This window comes from Suncus etruscus, chromosome 7, assembly GCF_024139225.1.
Source record: "Suncus etruscus isolate mSunEtr1 chromosome 7, mSunEtr1.pri.cur, whole genome shotgun sequence".
Taxonomy (NCBI): Eukaryota; Metazoa; Chordata; class Mammalia; order Eulipotyphla; family Soricidae; genus Suncus; species Suncus etruscus.
This window is the reverse complement of record NC_064854.1, coordinates 42741282-42765397: the sequence shown is the minus strand read 5'-3', so window position 1 is coordinate 42765397 and position 24116 is coordinate 42741282. Positions and strand designations below refer to the sequence as shown.

Genomic DNA, 24116 nt, shown 5'->3' with positions numbered 1-24116 from the left:
CTAAACAGCTTATAATTTTTTTTTTTTTTTTTTTTTTTTTTGGTTTTTGGGCCACACCCGGTAACGCTCAGGGGTTACTCCTGGCTATGCGCTCAGAAGTCGCTCCTGGCTTGGGGGACCATATGGGACACCGGGGGATCGAACCGCAGTCCTTCCAAGGCTAGCTCAGGCAAGGCAGGCACCTTACCTCTTGCGCCACCGCCCGGCCCAGCTTATAATTTTTTTAATTTTTTTTATTTTTAATTATGAGAACAAAGATGCAAAGAAGGAGGACAAGGTAAAGTTACAGTGGAAGGACAATCACCCATAAACAGAATTCACAGTAGTCCCATTGCTGATATCTTAACTTTGAACTTTCAGCCAAAGAACATTAAGAAAAATAAAACAGAACCCATGTACAATTACTTTGTCTCTCAAGTCCCCAGATTGTAGTACATAATATTTCTTAGCAGCACACAAAGCAATCTAAAGACATAAAACTTATGTAACTCCTTAAACTTTGAAGGCAAAGTACTTTTTTACATTTCCATGCACATGCATATTAGTTTAGGTTAACCTCAAAAGTTTAAGTGGGTTGTTTTTCTTAAGGATTAGAGTCAAAGGAGCACAGTAAAAATAGTGTTAGAGTGGCAATTATTGTTTGCATAGGCCCACCAAAATATGAGGGACATGGAAAGGAAAAGCCTTGGCCTAAATACCTTACCCCTGAAATTTCCTGGCATAAGACCAACTCTAGGCTCCCAGGCAAACTAGTTTGTCCAATCCAGGTCATTGTCTATAGTGCCAATACACTTTTATTTTTCAGAGTCTCTGTTGTTGGTATCATGTTTCTGTATTAAAAAATTCTGGAATAACAGCTTATAATTTATCTTCTGCCATGTTTGTATGACATTTTTGTTTTTGCGCCACACCCGGCGGTGCCCAGGGGTTGTTCCTGGTTTTACACTCAGGAATCACTCCTGGTAGGCTTGGAAGACTGGAATACTTCAGATCAAATGGGTTAACTGTGTGCAAGGAAAGTGCCTTATCTACTGTGCTATCACTTTGGCTCTGAAATGTGTTTTCATTTTGGGGCCATATCTGGTGGTGCTCAGGGCTATTTCAGGCACTATGCTTGGCAGAAAGGTTAGGGAGACCATGTTGTAAGGACCTAGTACTAGCATAAGCAGGCACTCTATTGAGGTCTCTCTAGTTCACTAGTGGAATTTTACTATTTATGTTTTTGGTGGGGTAAGCCTACCTGGTGGCACTCAGGGCTTACTCCCGGCTTTGTATTGAGAGAGTCACACCTGTCAGTACTCAGGGGAACATAGGTGGTACTGAGAATTCCAAGTGGGATTGGCAGCACAAAAGACTGCCTTAACCTATGACCTGTCTCGGATCCTATCATTAGTGGTATTTTTATGAATTGGTTTGCCTTTTTTCCCCATTGGTGGGAGATAGTGGACTAATCATGGTTCCTTTTTAGAAGATTTATGGAAAAGCAAAGAAAATTGTGTAGTGGTAATAAAATTGTTTACTTTTGTCATCCACAGGATTTAACCACATTTTGCCTTATTTCTACGTGATTTATTTCACCCTGTTGCTGATCCATCGAGAAGCTCGTGATGAGCACCAATGTAAGAAGAAGTATGGCGTGGCTTGGGAAAAGTATTGCCAGCGTGTGCCCTACCGTATATTCCCATACATTTACTAGTCTTACGTCTTAAAATGCTCCTGCAGTTCTGGCTTCCAGCTGTGAAAACAAGAAGAAAATCCAAAGTGAACCTTTTTTTGTTGCACTGACAGGATCGTTGCATTTTCTTTTCTTTTTTTGAGTCAGGACTATAGAGTCAAGTTATTTTACTCCAGCTTTTATTTTTATTAAATCCTAACAACATAAGGGAAAGCAGCTAAAGATGTTCAAAGTTTTTATTCTAGTTGGTAGGAAAATTTTAACTCATAGAAATCTGAAAGCAGTCATACAAATGCACTTGTTTATAGTCAAAATTACTATTTTATTACTTATTAAGGTTTTTTTTTTTTTGTTACCTGTTGGCTTTTCTTATGAAAAACACTGTTACATTTAAAGTTCACTTAAGTTTTTTTGCATTTAGAATAAAGTTGTGTTACTGTTCCTTTAGATCATTTACTAGTGTTTGATTTGAAACTACAAATTGGTCTTCTATGAAATACTTTTTATGAATGGGGCTGGAGCAGTGACGCAGGGCTTAATGCACCTATATGCCTTGCTCGCACTATCCTAGGACGGACCGTGGTTCGATCCCTGGTGTCCCATATAGTCCCCCAAGCCAGGAGTGATTTCTGAGCGCATAGCTAGGAGTAACCCTGAGTGTCACTGGGTGTGGCCCAAAAACAAACAAACAAACAAACAAACAAAACTGAATGAAGAGGAATGCAAGATAATTTAGCAGGCAGTTTGTCAGGGAGATTATTAGTAGCAATTTGCTTGACATCAACTTTTGAAAACATAGCATTTGAAATGTAAATATTTAGCTTTTATGTAATATATATGGACTTTAGATTTGTGTCTGTACAGTATTTTTAACTTGAGATAATTATCAGGATTAAGTATCTTAAAACATTTTCAGTATTTTCAATTAAGTTTTATAAAGCAGTATATGTGAAGTACAATTTTTGAGACAATTAGAATTCATTTCATGTTGTGTGGAAGATACTATAAAATACAGGAAGGGTATTTTCCTTAATCCAAAGTTTGTGAATTTGGCTTTGCTACCTCAATTGCAGGTGTTCGTTTGCCTTTATAAACTGTTGCAGATATAAAAGTATATATTTTTAGAGTACCATCGCTATTTAAACATTTTTACATACAGATTGGTGTTGGAAAAATTGCCACTTCGGCGAATATTTTTCTATGTTTTTGACTTTTTAATTAAACAGTATTTTTGTTACTGTTTAGCTTTATGCAGTTTATACTGTATTTTGTATATCCTTTATATTTGAAAAACTCTGCTGCCTACAAAGGAGTGTTGTATATTTTTAGAAGTCTATTCATCTAAAATATTTTTAATAGTTTAAAATCTTTTAAATAGATTTGCATAAGGTAGCGTCAGCCACTCAGTTTAGTTTTGTTGATATTGTCTCGTTGTTAATTGTCCTGTAGGGTAGCATATTCACTAAGCTTTCGTATTCAAAGATAAATTGCTTTCAGTTCTCAAACGCAAGGGGATCTAATAAATATAGTGTATATGTTTGGGTTTTGAACGATATAGTTTACATATGAGCTATCTAGATTCATGTTGTTCCACACTGTGCTTTGAAGTGTTTATTGACTTAGTTCACATTAATATGATCATGAAGCTGATTTGCTGTGGCAGATTACATCCTCTAGTTTTTCAAACATTGCTTTTGGCGAAATCATTCATTAGATTAACATGCAGGTAATTTTAAAATTGTTAGTATATTTTCCTCCTGACACTGGAGGATGTCCCAGCATAGTCTGTGTTAGATTTCCACCAAGGAGGTAATTTCTTCCCTGGTAATTAAAAGAAAGGTTTTTCTTAATCTGCATAGTGCTCTTGTTTCTTGATATCTGCTATCATCTGTACTCTTGTTTTTATCATCTGACATGTTTGTTTGACACATTTTATAATTGAGTTTCAAGTTGGAAATATTGCAAATAAAAAGATTTTGCTTTGATCACTTTGGAATCTTGTATTTCTTCTTATAATGTTGGAATCTCTGACATCAAACAAGAGCCTTCGGACACCTCACACCACCTAGTTCCATTTTTTTTTTTTTTTTTCAGGGGAACCTTCCTGGATCAGTGGGAATCCAAAACGCAAACTGGGATCTCTAGGAATGACTATTTTATATGGAGGCTGTCAGGAGTGGAGCTTGGGCAGATTTCATTTGAAACATTTAACTGGTCATCTTCTGGGTGATAGAAGACTTCACAATAGTCTTCACATGGTTTGAAAATAAGAACTATTGTAGATTTAATGATACTTTCAAATTAATTGTTTTGTTTTGGGGGCCATATCCAACTGTGCTAAGGGCTTAGTCCTGATTCTTTGCTCAGAGATGACTCCTGTAAGTTTGGATGACTCCTGGCAGTGCTCATAGGAACAATATGGGGTGCTGAGGATTAAATCCTGCTTGTGGCTGCATGCAAAGCACATGCCTTACCTGCTGTACTATCACTCGATCACTATTTCTGAGTGCATTGCTCTAAGGAGAAGATGGGAATTCTTAGTGTTTGAAAAAAAATTCTCACTTTGGTGACAAAGTGACAGTCACTTTGGTATTTCAATTTGTTGAATGCTTTAAATTGGATTTTTAAAATTTTCTGGTGGTGAGGGCACATTTGGCATTGTACAGTGTTCACTCCTGACACTGTTCTGAATACCACACTGAGGAACACACCTGGCAGGGCTGAGAGGGGGAGTTAATAAGGAGTGCTGGGAATTAGACCTGGGTTGGCTATGTGCAAGGCAAACATCCTACCCACTGTATACTACTCCATGTCTGGTGACATTAGACCAAGACTGCATCTCTTTTCTCATGAGAGAAGTTGGCATTAACCTGCAGTGTCATGTTTTGCAGGGAAGGAAAGAATTTCCAAGAATGCATTATTTAGCGTTTAGACACATCTGACACTGCTTGGGTTGCTTCTGGCTTATGCTCAGAGGGTCACCCTCAGTGGTGCTCTAGGGTCAAACTGCTGAGGATTGTTTTGTGATCCAGAGATTGGTTTGTGTGTGTGCTTTCCAGGCGATATTGGACACCCACCCCAGTTACCACATCCAGTAATGTTCAGGGGAGCAAGCAGTGCTGGGAATGGGACAAGGATTCCCCCACGTGGAGTATGTGCTGTATTTGCAATAGTGTACATAGCATGCATAGCTTGAAGCTATTTTCACTATCCCTTGAGAAATCTCGGTATGTGTGCATGTTATATATATATCTATATATCTATATATATCTATGTATAGATTCAGGAAGTCAATACCTGGAATTTAAAAGCTCATTAAAATATGTCTCAAGTCCCCCTCCTCCACTAGCTGCCATGCTTTTTGCATCTGGAAAGTTAAGCCTGCTGTTTTCCATTCTTGCATTCATCCAATCCATTGAGACACTAGAGTGAGAAACCAGGTACTGACACTGCTCAGAAGATCCCACCAAAAGAGTCCTCTACAGATTGAAGTTGAGAAGGAAGAAAATCTGCAAGGCTTAATTAAAGTATGTGTTTTATATAGGAATTGAATCCCGATCCCCTGAACATCAGGTGAGCCCTCAGGTTTTTTGGGTAGAGTCTGAGGGCCTCTCTCTCTCTCCTTGGAAAGAACAATTGCACAGTCTATTCTGGCTAAACAAGTTTTTTCTTCCACTTTTCTTTGATCACACCCAGTAACACACTCAGGCTTTATATGATCACTCCTGGCTCACAATTATTCCTGGTGGTGTTCGGGGGACCATATGGGATACTTGGTTGGGCCAGGTGCCAGGCAAGCTTCTACCCACTGTACTGTATTATATACTTCATGCTCTGAAAGCATTTTGAATAAAGGTTATTGCATGTCTTGAGACACCAATCTGGCAACAAAATCAGAAGTTTGGTATGTAAGTTTATTTTTCTTCCTTTTCGCACAGCAACGCAACATTCATTTTGATCCAGTGAGTAGGATGTATCTTGGTGGGTAAATTCACCGAGGTTAGAAAGTTGGAGAGTGAGCCAGTTGTCAAGATTCTTGATCTCTCAGGAGTCTGATAAACTGGACATTGGAAAGTATAGAGTTCAGAACTGGTCTCTTCTGCTTGTTTAGAATCTTCTGGACTTAGAGAAGAAATCTGTAGAGGAAAAACAAGTCTGTTAAGACAAATGGTAGAACTCAAGCAAACTAGCAGCTCACTTATTTTCATGTTTGATTAGAGAGATTTGCTTATGAATACTTTCAAAATTTAGGGAAACTGTCAATCTGTGCGTAGACACAGTCCAACAAGATTAAGGAACAGGCTTCATGACTTTCTAGTACATATTCTTGAGAAAGAGCATTGGAAGTTAGAGCTGTTAGAGCTTCTTCCTCAGATTTTACCTTGTATTACGGGGTTGTTTGTTGTTTGCTTGCTTGCTTGTTTGTTTTGGGACTATACCCAGTGGTGCTCAGAGCTTACTCCTGGCTCTGCACTCAGGGATCACTCCTGATGGGTTTGGGGAACCTTATAAAGTGTTGAGGATTGAGCCTGGGTCGGTCTTGTGTAAAGACAAATGCTATATTTCTCCCTATGGGGCTGTTTTAATTGTACTTGCCTAAAGTACTTTATTAAAATAAAATTGTAGGGGGTGGGAAATGGAATGAAAATTCAGAGATCTAAAACTGTTACATAGGTGGGACTAGGTGGTGCAGTGACTAAAGCTGCCAAACGTGAGTGGAAGACCAGGGTCTGACAGCTCTGCTGGATTCCCGCAAATGCATTCCAACCCTACACTGAAGGGTGTGTCCCCGCCGCAGGAGCAAACAGAGGCACAAACACTGCTGCTAGAAGTGTCACCCCAGAACGCAGCGCCCCACTCCCACCAGTGGCACATTTGGAGAGAGTGGCACTTAGTGTGCTCCTATGCCAGCACTGTGTCAGCAGCATATGCAAGAGTGACCCAGGGCATGTATATAGCCTCCAGCCACTGACAAAACATTGTTGGAGGAAGTGGGGAAGGGGGCAGTTGGGACACAGAACCCTTAGGAAATGGGGGGGTACCTTTGTTGGCACAAAGTATATTTCAGGAAAATCACAACACAACTCGAGAGGCAGAGAATCTTCAAGTATATTTTGTTCATGATTCCATCTTGCTCCCTCAATGAACAAACCAAAAACGTGAGCCCCAATATGTTTGGGGTGGATACCCTAAGATCAAAGAGAGGTGGTGTTAGTGGGTCAGGCAGGATTCTCCCTCCACTAGAAACTTTAGTCTGGAAAACGTGGGTCACTTTCCTCTCATCTTGCCCATGGCAGGTTTCTCTGTCAATGCTTCAATGTTTGTAGATGCTGGCCTACAAATGATCTCCCCAAATGGCAAAGTACTTCACACAGTGATCCCCCAAATTTTCAGAATCATAATACTTATCCGAACTTTTTTGGAGGGGGAAGGTACAGCCTGTGGTGGTGCTCTGGGCTTACTCCTGACTCTGTGCTCAGGGATCACTCCTAGCAGTGCTTGAGGAACCATTTGGGATGCCGGAGATAGAACCCAGGTCTGTTGCATGCAAAGCAAGTGCCCTACTTGTAAGATGAACTCTCTGTTCCCTAATCCAGCTTTATAGAGAACAGTCAGTCCCCTGTAGTGGGATATTCACTGTGTTGAGACTTTGTCAGTTATTGTACCCTTGGCACTACAATCATTTATTTAGGTGAGAAAAAGAAAATTTTTAGATCTAGTAGTAGTGCTGAGGATTGAATGTGGGGCTCTGCATGCCATGTCTGTGGTCCAGTCCTCTGAGTCTTCTATCCAGCCCCTAGGCTTTGAGGGTGTTAAAAGGATGGGAAGGGAGTTATAGCATATATAAGTAGTTTTGGGGTTTTTTGTTTTTTTGTTTGTTTGTTTGGTTTTGGTCACACCCGGCAGCACTCGGGTTACTCCTGGCTCTCTGCTCAGAAATCCTCCTGGCAGGCTCAGGACTTACTCCTGGATCTGCTCTCAGGAATTACTCCTAGCAATGCTTGGGGGACTTTATAGGACACCAAGGATTGAACCCAGGTTGGCATGTGCAAGGCAAGTGCCCTATCTGCTATACTACCTCTCTGGCCTGCCCCTCTCATAGTTTTGCCTGGTGTGAAAAGGGCTAAAGGAGTGCCTGACAGATTCTGTAAGTAGCAGTGTAGTGGCTAGCCAGAGATCTACTCAGGCTGATTTCAGGCATGTGGGCCTGAAAAGCAAGGCACTTTCCCCCAGGGTTCTGCAGGAGGCTGGAACTATGGTGCTCCTGCTCCTTCAGGAGGGCCCTTGAAAGGAGGAATGGGCACAGGTGTCCTGAACTCAGCTTCCACACAGCCTTTTTCTCACAGGCTCCTGGCCAGCACCTCACACAGGGGTTCTGTTTGCTAGGTTCTGGACTCAGGGACACTTCCTGGCTCTCCACCCTGGAGATGTTCTCTTATAGATGCACCCTGAACTCTCAAATCACCTCATACTTGAACTTTCTCTTGATTTGTTCTACATGTTTTCTTACTGGGAATTGTGTAATATTTATTTCCTTGAACTTTTATGCCTGGCTCAAGTTTCATAAACTATATTTTCTCTAGCTCTAGGACACTCCTCTCAAATAAATTTTTGTTGTTATTATTCTTTTTTTTTTTTTTTTTTTTTTTTGTGGTTGGTGTATATCTGGAAGTGCTAGAGACTCCTCCCTGCATCTTGAGTGGGGTCCAGAGCACCTTGTGGTGCTCCAGAGATTATGTGCTGGTGATTGAACCTATGCCTCCTGCATGCGAAGCACATACTCAGCTTGTTGAATTCTCTCTGGCCCTCATTGAATTCATCTTTAATTCTATGTGTCTAGGAAATGAAGGAGAGAGACAGTTGGTTTATGCTTCCACTGAAGGGGTCTGGACCTACCATCATTACAGGCTTGTCCCAAGTGCTGAAGAAAGAAAGGTTTGATAAAGGAATGATTTGGATGCATGCATGAATGAATACAAACTCTCTTCTTCTTCTTCTTCTTCTTCTTCTTCTTCTTCTTCTTCTTCTTCTTCTTCTTCTTCTTCTTCTTCTTCTTCTTCTTCTTCTTCTTCTTCTTCTTCTTCTCTTCCTCCTCCTCCTCCTCCTCCTCCTCTTCTTCTTCTTCTTCTTTTTTTTTTTTTTTGGTTTTTGGGTCATACCCAGCAGCGCTGAGGGGTTACTCCTGGCTCTATGCTCAGAAATCGCTCCTGGCAGGCTTGGGGGACCATATGGGATGCTAGGATTTGAACCACCATCCATCTGCATGCAAGACAAATGCCCTATCTCCATACTATCTCTCCAACCCCTACAAACTTTTCTTGATATTAATAATCACACACATACCTCTTCAAAGAAAACATGTAGTAGCACAAGACAGCCTTTCCAAACCAGCATATTTAATTACAATGTATAATATTATGGCTTCAGGCCTGGTATCAAGGTCTTTAATCCATTTTGATTTGATCTTTGTGCATGGTGTTAGATGGGGGTCTGAGTTCGCTTTTTTGCAAGTCACTAGCCAGTTGTGCCAAACCACTTGTTGAAGAGGCTTTCCTTGCTCCATTTAGGATTTCTTGCACCTTTATCAAAGACTAGGTGGTTGTATGTCTAGGAACATTCTCTGAGTACTCAAGCCTATTTCACTGATCTGAGGGTCTGTCTTTATTCCAATACCATGCTGTGTTGATAACTATTGCTTTGTAATACAGTTTAAAATTGGGGTAAGTATTGCCTCCCATATTTTCTTTCCCAAGGATTTCTTTAGCATTTGTGTAGGGTGTTTATTGTTCCAAATGAATTTCAGAAGTCATTGATCCACTTCTTTGAAAAGAAGTGGTATATAGAACAACACATAGGTGAAACACTATATGACATTGAGACTAAAGGCATCTTCAAGGAGGAAACAGCACTCTCCAAATAAATGGAAACAGAGATAAACAGATGGGACTGTATTAAGCTGAGGAGCTTCTGCACTTCAAAGAAAATAGTGCCTAAGATACAAAAGCCACCTACAGAATGGGAGAAACTATTCACCCAATATCCATCAGACAAGGGGCTAATATCTAAGATATGCAAAGGTACTGACAGAACTTAAAAAGAAAAGAACATCTAATTCCATCAAGAAATGGGGAGAAGAAATGAACAGACACTTCCTCAAAGAAGAAATACAAATGGCCAAAAGACACTTGAAAAAATGCTCCACATCACTAATTATCAGGGAGATGCAAATCAAAACTACAATGAGGTACCATCTCACACCACAGAGACTGGCACACATCACAAAGAAGGAAAACAAGCAGTGCTGGCAGGGATGTGGAGAGAAAGGAACTCTTATCCACTGCTGGTGGGAATGCATCTAGTCAAAACTTTATAGAAAGCGATATGAAGATTCCTCCAAAAACTGGAAATTGAGCTCCCATATGATCCAGCTATACCACTCCTAGGGATATACCTGAGGAACACAAAAATACAATTCACCTATATTCATTGCAGCGCTATTTACAATAGCCAGACTCTGGAAACAACCAAGATGTCCTTCAACAGATGAATGGGTAAAGAAACTGTATATTGGTATATATATATATACAATGGAATATTATGCAGCCATCAGGAGAGATGAAGTCATAAACTTTTCCTATACGTGGATGTACATGGAATTTATTATGTTAAGTGAAATAAATCAGAGGGAGAGAGATAGACACAGAATAGTCTCACTCATCTATGGATTTTAAGAAAAATTAAAGACATTACTGTAATAAGGCCCAGAGACAATAAAGTTATGGAATGGAAGGGCTGGGAGGACCGGCTCACAACTTGAAGCTAACGAGGCCAGAGAGATAGCATGGAGGTAAGGGTTGCCTTTCATGCAGGAGGTCATCGGTTCAAATCCCGGTGTTCCATATGGTCCCCTGTGCCTGCCAGGAGCAATTTCTGAGCCTGGAGCCAGGAATAACCCCTGAGCACTGCCGGGTGTGACCCAAAACCCACACAAAAAACAAACAAACAGACAAAAAAACAATTTGAAGCTTACCACAAAGAGCGGTGAACTCTGTTAGGGAAATAACTACACTAACAACTAACATGACAATGTTAAAGAATGAGATATGGAAATGTAAAAAATACTATGCCTCTAATGTTTAAGGAGTTACATAAGTTTTATGGCTTTAGATTGCCTTGTGTGCTGTTAAGAAATATAATGTGCTACAATCTGGGGACTTGAGGGACACAGTAATTGTATATGGATTCTGTTTTATTTATCTTAACGTTCTTTGGCTGAAAGTTCAAAGTTAAGATATCAGCATGGGGACTTCCTCTGAGAATTATTTTATGGCTGATTGTCCTTCCACTGTAACTTTACCTTGTCCTCTTTCTTTGCATATTTTGTTCTCATAATTCAAAATAAAAAAATATATGCAAAAAAAAAAGAATAAGAGAAGTAGAATGCCTGTCACAAATACAGGCATGAGTGGGGGAGGAGGGGGGCATTGGTGGTGGAAATGTTGCACTGGTGGTGGTGGTGGTATTTTGTTTATAACTGAAACTCAACTACAAACATGCTTGTAATTATGGTGCTTAAATATTTATGTTAATTCTAAAAAATAAACTGTACAACACCAAAATATATGATTCAATTAAGTTGAAAAAATTGAAATTATTCCTAAATCTAGAGATCCAGGGTGGAATATCTTGTAAGTTCTTGAAGCCTAGAAGCTACAGACAGACTTCACTTATGTCTTTTTTTACAAACATTTTTTGGTGCACCAGGGCCCCTCCAGGTGCTCAGAAACCAGTCTCCTGCATATCAAGCCTGGTTGCAGCCATTTGAGCTACTTTCTGGGTTCCTTTTCCCAAAACCTTTGAGCACGTCAGTACCTTAAAGGCTTTCCTGACAATGTTGAGTCTCTTCTGTATGATTATGGAGAACTCGTTGTCCTTGGCATCAGGGTTATCAGAGATGACCTTGTGGGTAAAAGTGAGATCATTCAGAGGGATTCCTTGGTACCTTCCATAGTCTTGAAGCACAGAAGTCAGAAAAGCTATGGAGAGAAAACACCAACATGTTCCTGTGAATCTCCAGGATTGATTAAGGGGCTATGCATTTTACTATAGTTACTGAAGGTTAGCAGCACCGAGGCCTCCTGGGGAGGGAGAAGCAGAGGAGTTGGGAAATGCAGATGGCAGACTTGTCCAGCCAACTTCACACAGGCCATGGGTCTGGCAGATGCATGAGACTGTGCTGAATGCATGCTACTTTTGTAGGTTCTGTTTTAGCCCTGTCCTATCCTGCCCAGATTTGTCTGTGAGTAAAGAGCACTTACCCTTCTGACCCAGTCTTGGCAGATCAGAGTATGGCATCCTCTGGCAACGACAATGGGCTACATGGACTGACCCAAATGTGTTAGAGTCTGTCCAGGAAATGACATGAGCCTTGGGGAAAGGGAGATTCTCAAGATGATAAACTGTCTGTGGTCATTTTTGCTCTTTGACTTTATGGAGAAAGGTCACTGATAGGAGACAGAGGTGAGAGAGGGAGAGGGAGGAGGAAGACAGAGAGAGAGAGAGACTGAAAGAGAGGGAGGAGAGGGAGAGGAGGAAGACAGAGAGAGAGGGAGGAGAGAAAGATGGAGGGAGGGAGGCAAAGGAAGAGACAGAAAGGGAGAAGGAAAGGGAGAGAATACTGAGAAAGGAGACTGGTCATTTGACACAGGACAAATGGATCACTTATGCAGCCATGCCTGAAGCCAAGCCCTTTCCTTCCTTTCCTTTTCTATTTACACAACAACTGTTTTGCTCAGACATGTTCGTGTTGCATTCCTTGTGAGGAGGGCACACCAGGTGATGCTCAGGGCTTACTCCAGGTTCTGCACTCAAGAATTGTTTTTGGTGGTTGGGAGACCATATGACCCTGCCTTCTGTATTATTGCTCTGGCCCTCAAAGATTGCATTTCTCTGTATTTTTGGGGGTGAGGTATATTAAGAATGGGAGGCAGTTGCAAAAGTGGAAGAATAAAGGGTGCTCTTGAGTGCATGAATAAGCCCCAGGACCTTTGAGGTGCACAGATGCTGTGGGATCCTCTCATCTGCACAGGGAAGAAGGAAGTGAGGCTGGGGAGGGACTGAGACAAATTTTCCCGAGTCAAATGTGGTTCTTACACTACCTTGTGGAAAGAAGAAAGCTGGGAACCAATATTTGGTAGGAAATCCTTCAGAGAATTCTTGATCACTTTGTGAATAGGCAGACTTGAATTTTTTGTCACTTGAATGAATGTTGGATATCCAAGGAGTGGCGAATTTCATATACCTAGTTGGAGACAGATCACAGAATGGAGCTATCAAGGAGTAGTAATGACCTACTAAGATGTTCTGAGCAGTTTCCTCCACTCCCTCCTAGATTCTACCTTTTCTTTAAATCTTAGTTCTGGGGCCGGAGAGATAGCATGGAGGTAAGGCGTTTGCCTTGCATGCAGAAGGTCGGTGGTTCAAATCCCGGCATCCCATATGGTCCCCTGAGCCTGCCAGGAGCGACTTCTGAGCATAGAGCCAGGAGTAACCCCTGAGCGCTGCCAGGTGTGACCCAAAACAAACAAACAAAAATAAATAAATAAATAAATAAACCTCATTTCTTCCTCATTTGGAACACCTTGTCCTATATCTGAATGGAAACCAGCTATCATTTTTTTTTTTTTGTGGTTTTTGGGTCACACCCGGCAGTGCTCAGGAGTTATTCCTGGCTCCAGGCTCAGAAATTGCTCCTGGCAGGCACAGGGGACCATATGGGACACCGGGATTTGAACTGATGAACTTCTGCATGAAAGGCAAACGCTTTACCTCCATGCTATCTCTCCGGCCCCCAGCTATCATTTTTGATTCAGCTATAGTCATAAAGTGCTGTGATTTGAGACTGCAAAGTGCTGGAAGACAATGGATTTGGGTAACCCAGGATGCTGCTCTAAAATGAGAAAGGTAATGGATGATATTTGTATCATGGGGTTACTATTAGAATGAAGTAAATTCAGATGAACAAATTCCTCAGCAAAATGTTTGACTTGCCAATTGGATGTTTCAAATAGGCTTGTATTATGTGCTAAACACATTCATAATCGCATGCAACACATTTTTTTTTTTTTTTTTGGTTTTTGGGCCACACCCGGTGGTGCTCAGGGGTTACTCCTGGCTGTCTGCTCAGAAATAGCTCCTGGCAGGCACGGGGGACCATATGGGACACCGGGATTTGAACCAACCACCTTTGGTCCTGGATGGGCTGCTTGCAAGGCAAATGCCGCTGTGCTATCTCTCCGGGCCCGCAACACATTTTCATATCCTTTTCTATTTCCCCTTGCTAGTTTTGCAGGGCACAATGCAGAATAATACAGAGAGAAATGTAGGCATTGCCTTATGGTCCTAGCTGTCTTTTAGAATTGAGTTAGTTACTATGGACAAGGCTCTCAGCATCTTGGAGTTTCTTTCCTCATTCTTTTTTTTTTTTCTTTTCTTTTTTCTTTTTTTTTAAATGTGCATAGAATTTTATTGTAATTTATTTATTTTTCTTTTATTTATTTATTTTTTTTTATTTAAAGCAAAGAATGCTTCCCTGCTTTTCCCTCAGATGGTGTGAGAACCTAAAGAAGCCAAGTATGTAAAAAGGCGTGGTAAATGTTAAACCTTCAGCAAGAGGAAGGAAGGTTTGTGAAGCACTTTCTCTCATACCTGTGGTGTATTGCAGCATATGCCATTTTTGTCCAGGTATTGAAGAAATTCACACGCTGGATGAGATCATTAACCCAGGAAACCAGGGGCTTACAAGACCTGTAGGCGTATTTCTGTTTGGATTATGAGACAGAAATGTAGTTTGATTACTTTTTGAGATTTATCTTGGGTCCATAGGGAACATAGATGCAAACTATAAATGCAGTTGTCCAGCAGAAATAACTAGGTCATCTCCAACATAAAATACATACATAGTGAACAATATGAAAAACCTGACTGAGGAAATGCAGCTTATCTTAATGGTGCCCTGGGAAAAATTCTTGGACGTTTTCATTTGAGATGGAGGCTTTTTATTTCACAAATATTTTAGTCCGCTGCCTTCTCTGCACCCACTGCCCCTTTTATAGACAGATTACTTTCATGTGCCCTTTGCTCTGAGCAACTTCAACTTCCTGACCTTCTATAGATTTAAAGCCATCCTGATAAAAATATTCCAACTGTCAGGCCCAGGAATAGCTTCAGTAGCTCTAGGAATAGCATGAAGACATAAATTGAAGCCCTAGGGCCACTCATATGCCAAGTGAGATTCTGATGACACTGATGTTTGTGATTCTGGTGCCACAACAGTGTATGATCTCTGACACACTGCAACCAAATGCCTGTCAGCACCATAACTAAAGAGAACTGAGAAGGACGGGGAAGAAAAAACTGAGGGTGGATGTAAGGGAAGGCTTATGGGAGTTAACAAGGACGAGAGGAAGTGGCCTTGGACACATTGGTGAGCTGCAATATATGTATGTATCTGAACCACAGAAAGAACAATGTTGTAACTATAAGATCCATATTATAACAGCCAAACTTAAAACTATGCTTGTCAAGCAGTTAGGCTGGGGAATGGGAGGGAAGCTGGGGAATTTGGTGGAGAAGAGTTGACACTGATGATGGAATTGGTGTTGGAACACTGGCTAAAACTCAACTATGAATAACTTTGTAAATAATAGTGCCTAATAAAAAAATTAAAAATATAAGTTTCATCCTTGGCAAGCACGATAATTAAGTATGGGTTCCCTCATCACTACAACAACAGCAAAAGGAAGGGAAAATTCCAATGGCATGTTCCACTGAAATAGAAGACAAGTCCACAATTTATGTGTAACCACTAAGCCAAAGCAATCCCAAGAAAGAAAAACAAAGCTGGAGACATCATAATTCTTTCTTTCAAGCTAGATTACAAAGCAGTGTAAGAGAATCTGTAGGATATTGGCATAAAACTTGGCCAGTGGGAAAGAGTAGATTGGTCATCTTCAACTACTGCACAGGTGCTAGTTCCAGGGTGTAAAAAGGTTGAGGAACCTGGAATAGAGAGCCTGGAAATAAATCCTCACACTTATTATCAATCTATTAATTTTGTTTAATCCTCCCCAAAAATGCTCTCCTGCCATTCCTGATAATACAATTAGGTTGTGAGTCCTGGTGATTCAACTCTTGGGTCTGGGCATGTGGCACCATGTAGGCCCATGTTTTCCATCCCTGAATGCATTCTGGATAATTATATTTTGGATTGGTGGGTTTGGGCTATCCTCAGTGCTCAGGGGCTATTCCTGGCTCTGTGCTCAGGAGTGGCCCTTGGTAATGTTGAGGGACCATATGCAGTGTAATCCCTCCCCCAACTTCCTGTCTATCTTAGCTGGATGGGAGGGTTCTGTGGTTGGTAACAAGGGTTGCCTCAAGGGAAGAGCAGGGAAGACAGAGCAGAGAGACACGGAAGGTAGAGAAGAGACACAGGTAGGGTGCAGAGAGGCTGGTTAGCTTAGAAGCCATGTGAGATATGCACAGAGTGGTTAGGGCCTTATAATAAAAGCTGATGTCTCCTAATACTTCATCTTAACTTCCGTGAATCATTTCCTCTTCGTCATCAGAATATTTACAGACCCATGACAGAAGGGGTTGCAAGCGTCTGGCCTGGCCAAGAAAGACCTCTCCATCATCCATCCACGTGCATCAAGGACTTTATAATTAATAACTAATACAACAATGCAGTGCTGGGGATATAACTAGGGGGTCAGAAGCATGCAAGTCGTGTGTCGTATCTCCTGTACTCTTTCTCTGGCCTCCTGGATACCTCTTAGCATCTATTCTATGAATGAGGAAATCTGTTTTCAACAGTGTTAAATCTTCCAAACCTGTCCACTGACTTTTAAATTTTACATAAGATATTTTTCATGTATGTAGATTCTGTTGTATCCACATTCAAGTCTGCTGCTGTTGTTTATAGTTTCTTGTTTCCTGAACTATATAGCGTGTTTAAGTCTATTTATTCTATGATACATAGCAAGTGTTTGGTTTTAATGTCTGATCCTTTACCTTAAGTATTTGGGTCAGTTTGTACTATTTGTTTACTATAGTTCTTGCCTCTAATGTCTTATTTTTCAGTACACTTGGCTATTTTTGACTTATTGCTCATGATTTGCAAAAGACTGATGAATCCCCTGAGGCCTACAATGAATGTTTCTTCTTTATTCTTCCAGAGAAACTTGGTGACTACTTTTCTATGTGTACCCTACATTAATTTGAGTTTATCTTTTCTTTATTTTTATTTAGTTACCAGTATTTATTTTGGCCTCACCTGGTTATACTCAGGGCTTACACTAGGCTCTATGCTCAGAAATCACTCTTGCCAGGAGGACTCAGGGGGACCTTGAGTGGTGCTGGGCGACTGAACTGGATTGGCCATATGCTTACATGCTGCACTCTTAAAAGAGCACCAAATCTTTAAAGGGAGAAGCTGCCCTTTGCCAAGGCTTAGGACAGGTTTTCTTTTTTCCATCCTTCTCCTCCATTTTTTCCACCTTCTCCTTTTCTTCCTCGTCCTCCTCCTTTTCCTCTTTTTCCTCCTCCTTTTTCTCCTCTTCCTTTCCTTTCTTCTTCTTTTTAGTTTTTCAGTTTGTAGGCCTCACCTGGTTATGCTTATGGGTTACTACTCCTTCTGTACTCAGGAATCACTCCTTGCAGTGTTTAGGGGTGTAAGGTTGCTGGGGTCAAGCCTGGGTAGGCGGTGCAAGGCAGCATGAAAGACCTTATCTGCTGTACCATCTCCTGTTCTTTACTGTGGAGCCCTGGGAGTAGTTTGAGGTGTCCAGACTTTTCTTTTGGCTGCTCTTTTGTGCGAATATAATCCTTTGAGGTGCTGGTCTTACTTATGAGGCATCTCACATTGAGTCCTGGAACTGACTTTTGTCCCTTCTTTCCCTCAAACTTACAAATCAGCACACATTATATACAAACATATATAGCTGTCTGTATGGACTTTGTAGCAAATACTCCCAGGGCTAAGTTCTTTGCATACGCATACCATCTTTCTATTTTCTTGTCCTAGCAACATTTTACTGAGAGAAAGGTGAAAGGACACGATGTTTTCTAACATTGAGTTGCAAAGACATCTTTGGTTTTTTGCTTTAAATGTTTTTAGGGGGGTCACACACAGTGGTACTCAGGGTTGATTCCTAGCTCTGCACTCAGGGATCACTCCTGGCAGGGACCATATGGGCTGACTGCTTGCAAGAATACATCCTACCTGCTATACTATCTCTCCAGTTTCTTGGTTAAACTTTATTTATTTATTGATAAATAAATGTACTCAGGAGTCACTCCCAGCTCTGTATTCAAAAATTGCCCCTGGAAGGCTGGGGGACCATATGGGTGCTGGGAATCAAACTGGATCCCTCCCATGTTGGCCACATGCAAGGCAAATGCCCTACCACTGTGCTCTCTTTCCCATTTTTCTTTAGAACCATAGAACTTGAATCACTTTGTTCTGTCTCATTTTTCTGTTATTTTTTTTTTACAAATTGAGAAAAGAAAAAAAAAAGTGGATGGGGCCCAGGGGCCAAGTAGTCTCAAGAACATTGAGTGGAAAAAAAAAAGGTCAAATCTAAATACCCAAGTCAAAGTCAATGATAACAGAATCAAGAGACCCAAACTATAACAAGCGAAACACAAAATGAACCTGTTACACTAGTAGTCCAGGGGACTAGGGGTGGAGGTTTGGGATGCATTCTGGGTACTATGGTGGAGGGAGGTCAACACTGGTGGTGGGAATGGCCCTAATTCACTGTAACTAAACACCAGATAAACATCTCTTAAATGAAAAAATCCTCAAGTCTCTCTCATATAAGGTAATCATTATTTTACAGTTTCTAAAAATTTAAATATAACTTATAAAAACTAAAGCACAGGGTCGGAGAGATAGCATGGAGGTAAGACATTTGCCTTGCATGCAGAAGGTCGATGGTTCGAATCCTGGCATCCCATATGGTCCCCTGTGCCTGCCAGGAGCGATTTCTGAGCGTAGAGCCAAAAGTAACCCCTGAGCACTGCAAAGTGTGACCCAAAAAAAACAAAACAAATCTAAAGCACATTTGTGTTTTCATAATCAAATATATGCATATTAAGCATTTGTGCTTCATATTAATATATATTTAATAATCTTCACCAGAAGCATGTCTTTCTGAAACTTAAAAATATTAACAGTAACTGAAGAGAAAACTCAACTGTTAAGGCAATTACCTTGCACATTTGTTTGTGTGTTTTTTTTTTTTTTCGGGCCACACCCGTTTGATGCTCAGGGATTACTCCTGGCTAAGCGCTCAGAAATCGCTCCTGGCTGGGGGGACCATATGGGACGCTGGGAGATCGAACTGCGGTAGTGATCTTTCCTTGGCTAGTGCTTGCAAGGCAGACAACTTACCTCTAGCGCCACCTCGCCGGCCCCTACCTTGCACATTTGAACCCAGGTTTGATACCTGGAACTGTATGGTCCCCAAAACACTTGTTGCCTGGAGGCCCTGAGCACCACCAGGTCTGAACAGAACCACATCTTCAGACCTTATATTGAACTGCTTGTCAGATTGACTGATAATTGCCAGGAAGGGGTTGCAGACCTTTTGAGCACCACTTCAATGAGTAATGCATCTTAGAAAAAAAAATTTTTTTTGGCCACACCTGGTGATGCTAGGGGTTACTCCTGGCTATGCGCTCAAAAATCGCTCCTGGTTTGGGGGACCATATGGGACGCTGGGGATAGAACTGCGGTCCGTTCTAGGCTAGTAAGGGCAAGGCAGATGCCTTACCACTTGTGCCACTGCTCTGGCCCCTAGGGAAAAAAAATTTTAAGCAGCTTGAATCTCATTTAAAAAATATGTGACTTCTTTTATTTTTGAGTTTATTTATTTATTTTTAAAAAACTCGGATATTCAAAGTTATTGATAATGAATCATCAATATTTCAACACTAATCCCACCACTAGTGTTAATGCATGCCCATCACCCATATTCCATCATCCTCCACTCCCCCGCAATCCCCAATCCTCGTATGCCACCTTGACAGGCATGTTACAAAGTTTGGTGGTTAGAGATTAGGTTGCATTATTTTCAGTATTGTTGAATCTATGCTCTGGATTTATAGCTATATCCACTCTTCCACATCACCAGTATAACAGTAGCCTCAATCCCGGTTCCCCCATTACTTCTCTTTCTCATCTTCTTTCTTCTTGATTTGGTTTCCTTCCTTCCCTGTCTTCCTCCCAAAGCTCTGAGGTCAAGAGTGATGTAGGCATCTCCCCTTTACTACCTACATTTCCTCATGCATTTGTTCTATGTACCACAAATAAGTGAAATCATCCTGTGCTTGCCTTTCTTCTTCTGCCTTACTTGACTCAACATAAAATTTTCCAGATTTTATTGTTCCTTGCAGCTTCATAGTATTGATTCTCATTTTTTGGGATGCCCCATATTTTAGCTAGCCAGATTCCTAATAATAGAAACTCAAGTTCTTCTCAGTTTTATGGTATTATAAAGTCTTTTAGGTACAATTTTTTAAGTCAAATTGACAAATTTTCTCTATACTCACACCAAATGTATGTCAATATCTTTCAATAGTGACACAGTATGTCAGCATCTAGTTTTACTATAGTTTAATTATTCCTTCTCTGGAATTGAGACATTGATTTATATTATTTTGGCCCATATCTGATGGTATTCAGATTTTACTCCTAGTTCTGTGGTCAGGGATCACTCTCTAGAGACTCAAGGACCCTATATGGTTCTGGGACTTGAACCCAAGTCATATGTATGCCTGGTAAGTGCCTTGCCTGCTGTACTATCTCTCTGATCCTGAGACATTAATTTTTTTTAATAAAGCAAGTAAACAGAAAATTATCATTGGTTACCTGCCACATTGTTGGCACTTTCATTGTAAGAAAAGAGTGATATACTTCATCCAATTCATCAGTAAGTATGGCCATTCCTTTTAGAGCAAGATGAAGATCATTCAAAGATTTATGTACAATAATTAATAACTTATCAAATCGTTCTATTTCTTGGCACAGAAAAGGTAGCAAGACACAATGGATAAGGGGATCATAGCCTGGATTAAAAAAGAGAGAGAGAAAAAAGAAAGAGAGAGATAGTTATAACACCTTTTGGGTGAAATGAGATTTACTCTAGAGAAAAGTTAGAGGAATTTCATGTGTCTAGACCAGGGATGGAAAGGATTTCCTGCAAAGATCTAATTTCCTGCATATTCATAGTGAGTAAATATTTCAGGGCTTCTAGGCAGCTACTCAACTTTCCCCCTACAATGTGAATATGCAAACAAACAGACATAGACACGTTTCAATAAAGCCAAATCTCAGGGCTCTCAAATTTAAATATCATATGATATTTTTTTTTTTTTTTTTGGTTTTTGGGCCACACCCAGTAACGCTCAGGGGTTACTCCTGGCTATGTGCTCAGAAGTTGCTCCTGGCTTGGGGGACCATATGGGACACCGGGGGATCGAACCGCGGTCCGTCCAAGGTTAGCGCAGGCAAGGCAGGCACCTTACCTTTAGCGCCACCGCCCGGCCCCCATATGATATTTTTGTATCACAAAATCTTATTTTGATTTTGATGATTTTTTAATTTTATGATGATTAACAAATCAAAAAGGGGAGAAGAGATGTAACCCAATCGTGATTCATATATCTTACATGTCTGTGAGCTGAATTCCATCCTTAAAACAAGGAAAACAACAACTAATTTCCCATATCTCCCTTTCCTCAGTCTCTGGTAATAGAACACAATCACACATATTTACAAACACACACACATAGATAATTATAAAATATCTAGCTTACAGGTTGTGCAAAACAAATCCTGTGCTGGAATAACCCAAACTAAACAAACCTTAATTAGCCATTCATCGTCCTAAACAATAGAACTATTTTGATAGACCACTGCTTAGCACTTGGTGCCAAAATCAAACTTTTTTGTTTGTTTGATTTTTGTCACACCTGGAATCTGAATCAGCTATATGTAAGGCAAGTGTCACTTTTCTATCTCTGGAGCCCCACAAAAATGACTTTTTTGTGTCACTTCCAATTGTGTTCAGGATTTACTCTAGCAGGCTCTGGAAACCATATGAGATTGAACCCGGGTCAGTGTATGCAAGGCAAATTCCTTACCCTCCATTGTACTAACCCTCCCTACCCTATGACCCTTATTTAAAAATTGCTTTATTTGAAGACCATGTATTGCATAGTTGCTCATAATAAATTTGTTTTAAACCAATCCCACCACCCGTGTAAAATCCCCTTCACTATTGTCTTTGAATTCCTACTCATTCCTAAGTCTACTCCCTGACAGGCAAAAAAAAAAAAAAATCTTATATTGCTTATTTACAGGTATGTGGTAATGAAACTATTAAAAATTAAGAATAAGAAGAATTTGTGAAAATTAGTGTATCTCGCAATAAGGCCATTAAGTCATTGCCAGAAAATTTGTTAGTGATTTGTTACTAGTTGATTTTCTTTCTTTCTTAAATTTTATTTTATTGAAACCATTGCTAGTTGAGTTTCTGTTATTTGCTTTATTTCTGACCATTAGGTGGCTTTAAATTCACATTGATGTCAAAATTGGTGTGTTACTATTGAGATGACAGTATTGAAAAAATTGGAATTGTCACTCAAAAGCCACATAGTCCAGAAATTCCAAGCTCTATGACTGATAGTGTGGCTTTTGTGGGTCTCTGTAGAGATTAATGGTTAAGTGGTAAATGAAACTGGGCCATTGGCAAAGTGGCTGTTGTGAGTGATGGGTGCAGCTGGCATGGCTTTGGCAGGGCAGGTATTGGCCCTGCCCTCTCCTCCCCAAAATGCTGTTTTCAGCTGCACTGCTGGTCAACCCATGACTTTTCATGCCTTGATTTATATCTCTTTTGATAGTATAGTGAACCTAAGGAGCTGGCTGAATGCAGACATGGTGTCTTTGTTTGAAGGACATGTTTTCAGAAGTACAAGAAGGTGGGGGTAGGGCACTCACTCCAAAAAACGTCCTGGTTATATCAGCTGAAATATCAACATACCTTGAGTTTTGGCCATGAGCCTCTTTAAAAGCTAAAAAAGAAAGTTGAAATTTACCTGGATAAATTATCAGTCCAGTACTTGAACTCCATAGAGCTGGGGGGGAATAAGTTCTGTGTAACCATGCTAATGCTATCTTCTTTGGGCCTACCCTTTTTAAAAATTTTTAATTTAACTTTGGTTTTTGTTCTACACTCAGTGGTGCTCAAGGCTTATTCATGGCTCTGTGCTCAAAAATCACTAGTGGCAGTGCTTGGTAAACCATATGTGGTGTTGGGAATTAAAGATAAGCTGGCAGCATGCAAGGCAAGTGCCCTCCTCACTGTATTATCTCCTCTACCCTCCATCCTGTAATCCAAGCTTGTTCTTTTATGTCCCACTTGGTCTCCCATCTAAACCTCAGTGGTCACAATAGTGTTTCTGCAAGCAGGGACCAGACAAGTTTTAGCAGCTGAGTGGCTCCTTTCTGACTTTCTACAATGCTTATTCCTCACTTGTAGTCATTTATTGTCCATTCCTTCCTCCCTCAAAAAATTAAAACACCCCATGCAGTATCATTTTTCTCTCCTTCTTTCTTTCCATCACCCAAGATGGTATCTTTCCATCACCCAAGATGGTACCAGAGATGTAGCCTTTCTTCTCATCTTAGTCTTTGGTTTGGGACCATACCTTGGCAGTGCTTAGGATCTAATTCTGGCTTTGTGCCCAGATTCACCCTAGTGATGCTTAGGGACCACGAAGTGCTGGAGATTTAATTTATGAGCATATGATCAGTCTCTAAAACTGTATCTTTTGCCCTTAATTGTAGTCTTTTACTCTTGGAGAACTTTGTTTCCCTTCCTCCTAATGCCAGAGTCCTTCCCTGAGGAGGTTGAGGGGTGGATGATGATCTCCTAGTGGACGCACCTTTGAGATTTTTATTCAGGGACTCCCACATGGGACTGGACAGGATGCACTTCAATGTACTCTGAGTTCCTGGGCAGTCTTCTTTCTCCACAGACATTGGCAGACGCTTCAACAAGTCCAATAAAATCGTCATCACCAATTCATTGTCACTCTTCTCATTGCTGTGAAAGAAATGGCGAAAACAACATGCTACAGAGCTGACCTGGGAGGAGGGAGCTCTCACCAGTAAAAGGGAGTCACAGGGCTACAAAACCAACAGGGAAAATCTTAACGTCGTGGGGTGGGACTCATGTTACCACAGTGAAGTACCTTATATACTTAAGTATAAGTAGAGTTTTTTGGCACAAAATTTGTGCTGAAAAACCAGAACTTGGCTTATAATCAGGTCATACAAGTTATTTGATTCGGTGCGTGTACACTGAACTGAACT

At 40.7% G+C, this 24116-nt stretch overlaps 2 protein-coding genes across 2 annotated transcripts in view; one reads left to right on the top strand and one right to left on the bottom strand.

Moving 5' to 3' along the window:
* LBR (lamin B receptor) overlaps positions 1–1975 on the top strand; it is a 34126-nt gene extending 32151 nt beyond the window's left edge. Inside the window, exon 15 of the mRNA XM_049776474.1 lies at positions 1536–1975. Coding sequence (XP_049632431.1) covers positions 1536–1696 — 161 coding nt within the window. The 3' untranslated portion in view covers positions 1697–1975. The remainder of the gene's footprint in view (positions 1–1535) is intronic.
* Positions 1976–5589: 3614 nt separating this feature from the next.
* The window catches only part of DNAH14 (dynein axonemal heavy chain 14), a 367193-nt gene continuing 348666 nt past the window's right edge, over positions 5590–24116 (bottom strand). Inside the window, exons 78-84 of the mRNA XM_049777552.1 lie at positions 23687–23847; positions 20610–20806; positions 14384–14496; positions 12835–12977; positions 11549–11712; positions 6718–6864; positions 5590–5811 (exon numbers count right to left, since the gene is read on the bottom strand). Coding sequence (XP_049633509.1) covers positions 5590–5811; positions 6718–6864; positions 11549–11712; positions 12835–12977; positions 14384–14496; positions 20610–20806; positions 23687–23847 — 1147 coding nt within the window. The remainder of the gene's footprint in view (positions 5812–6717; positions 6865–11548; positions 11713–12834; positions 12978–14383; positions 14497–20609; positions 20807–23686; positions 23848–24116) is intronic.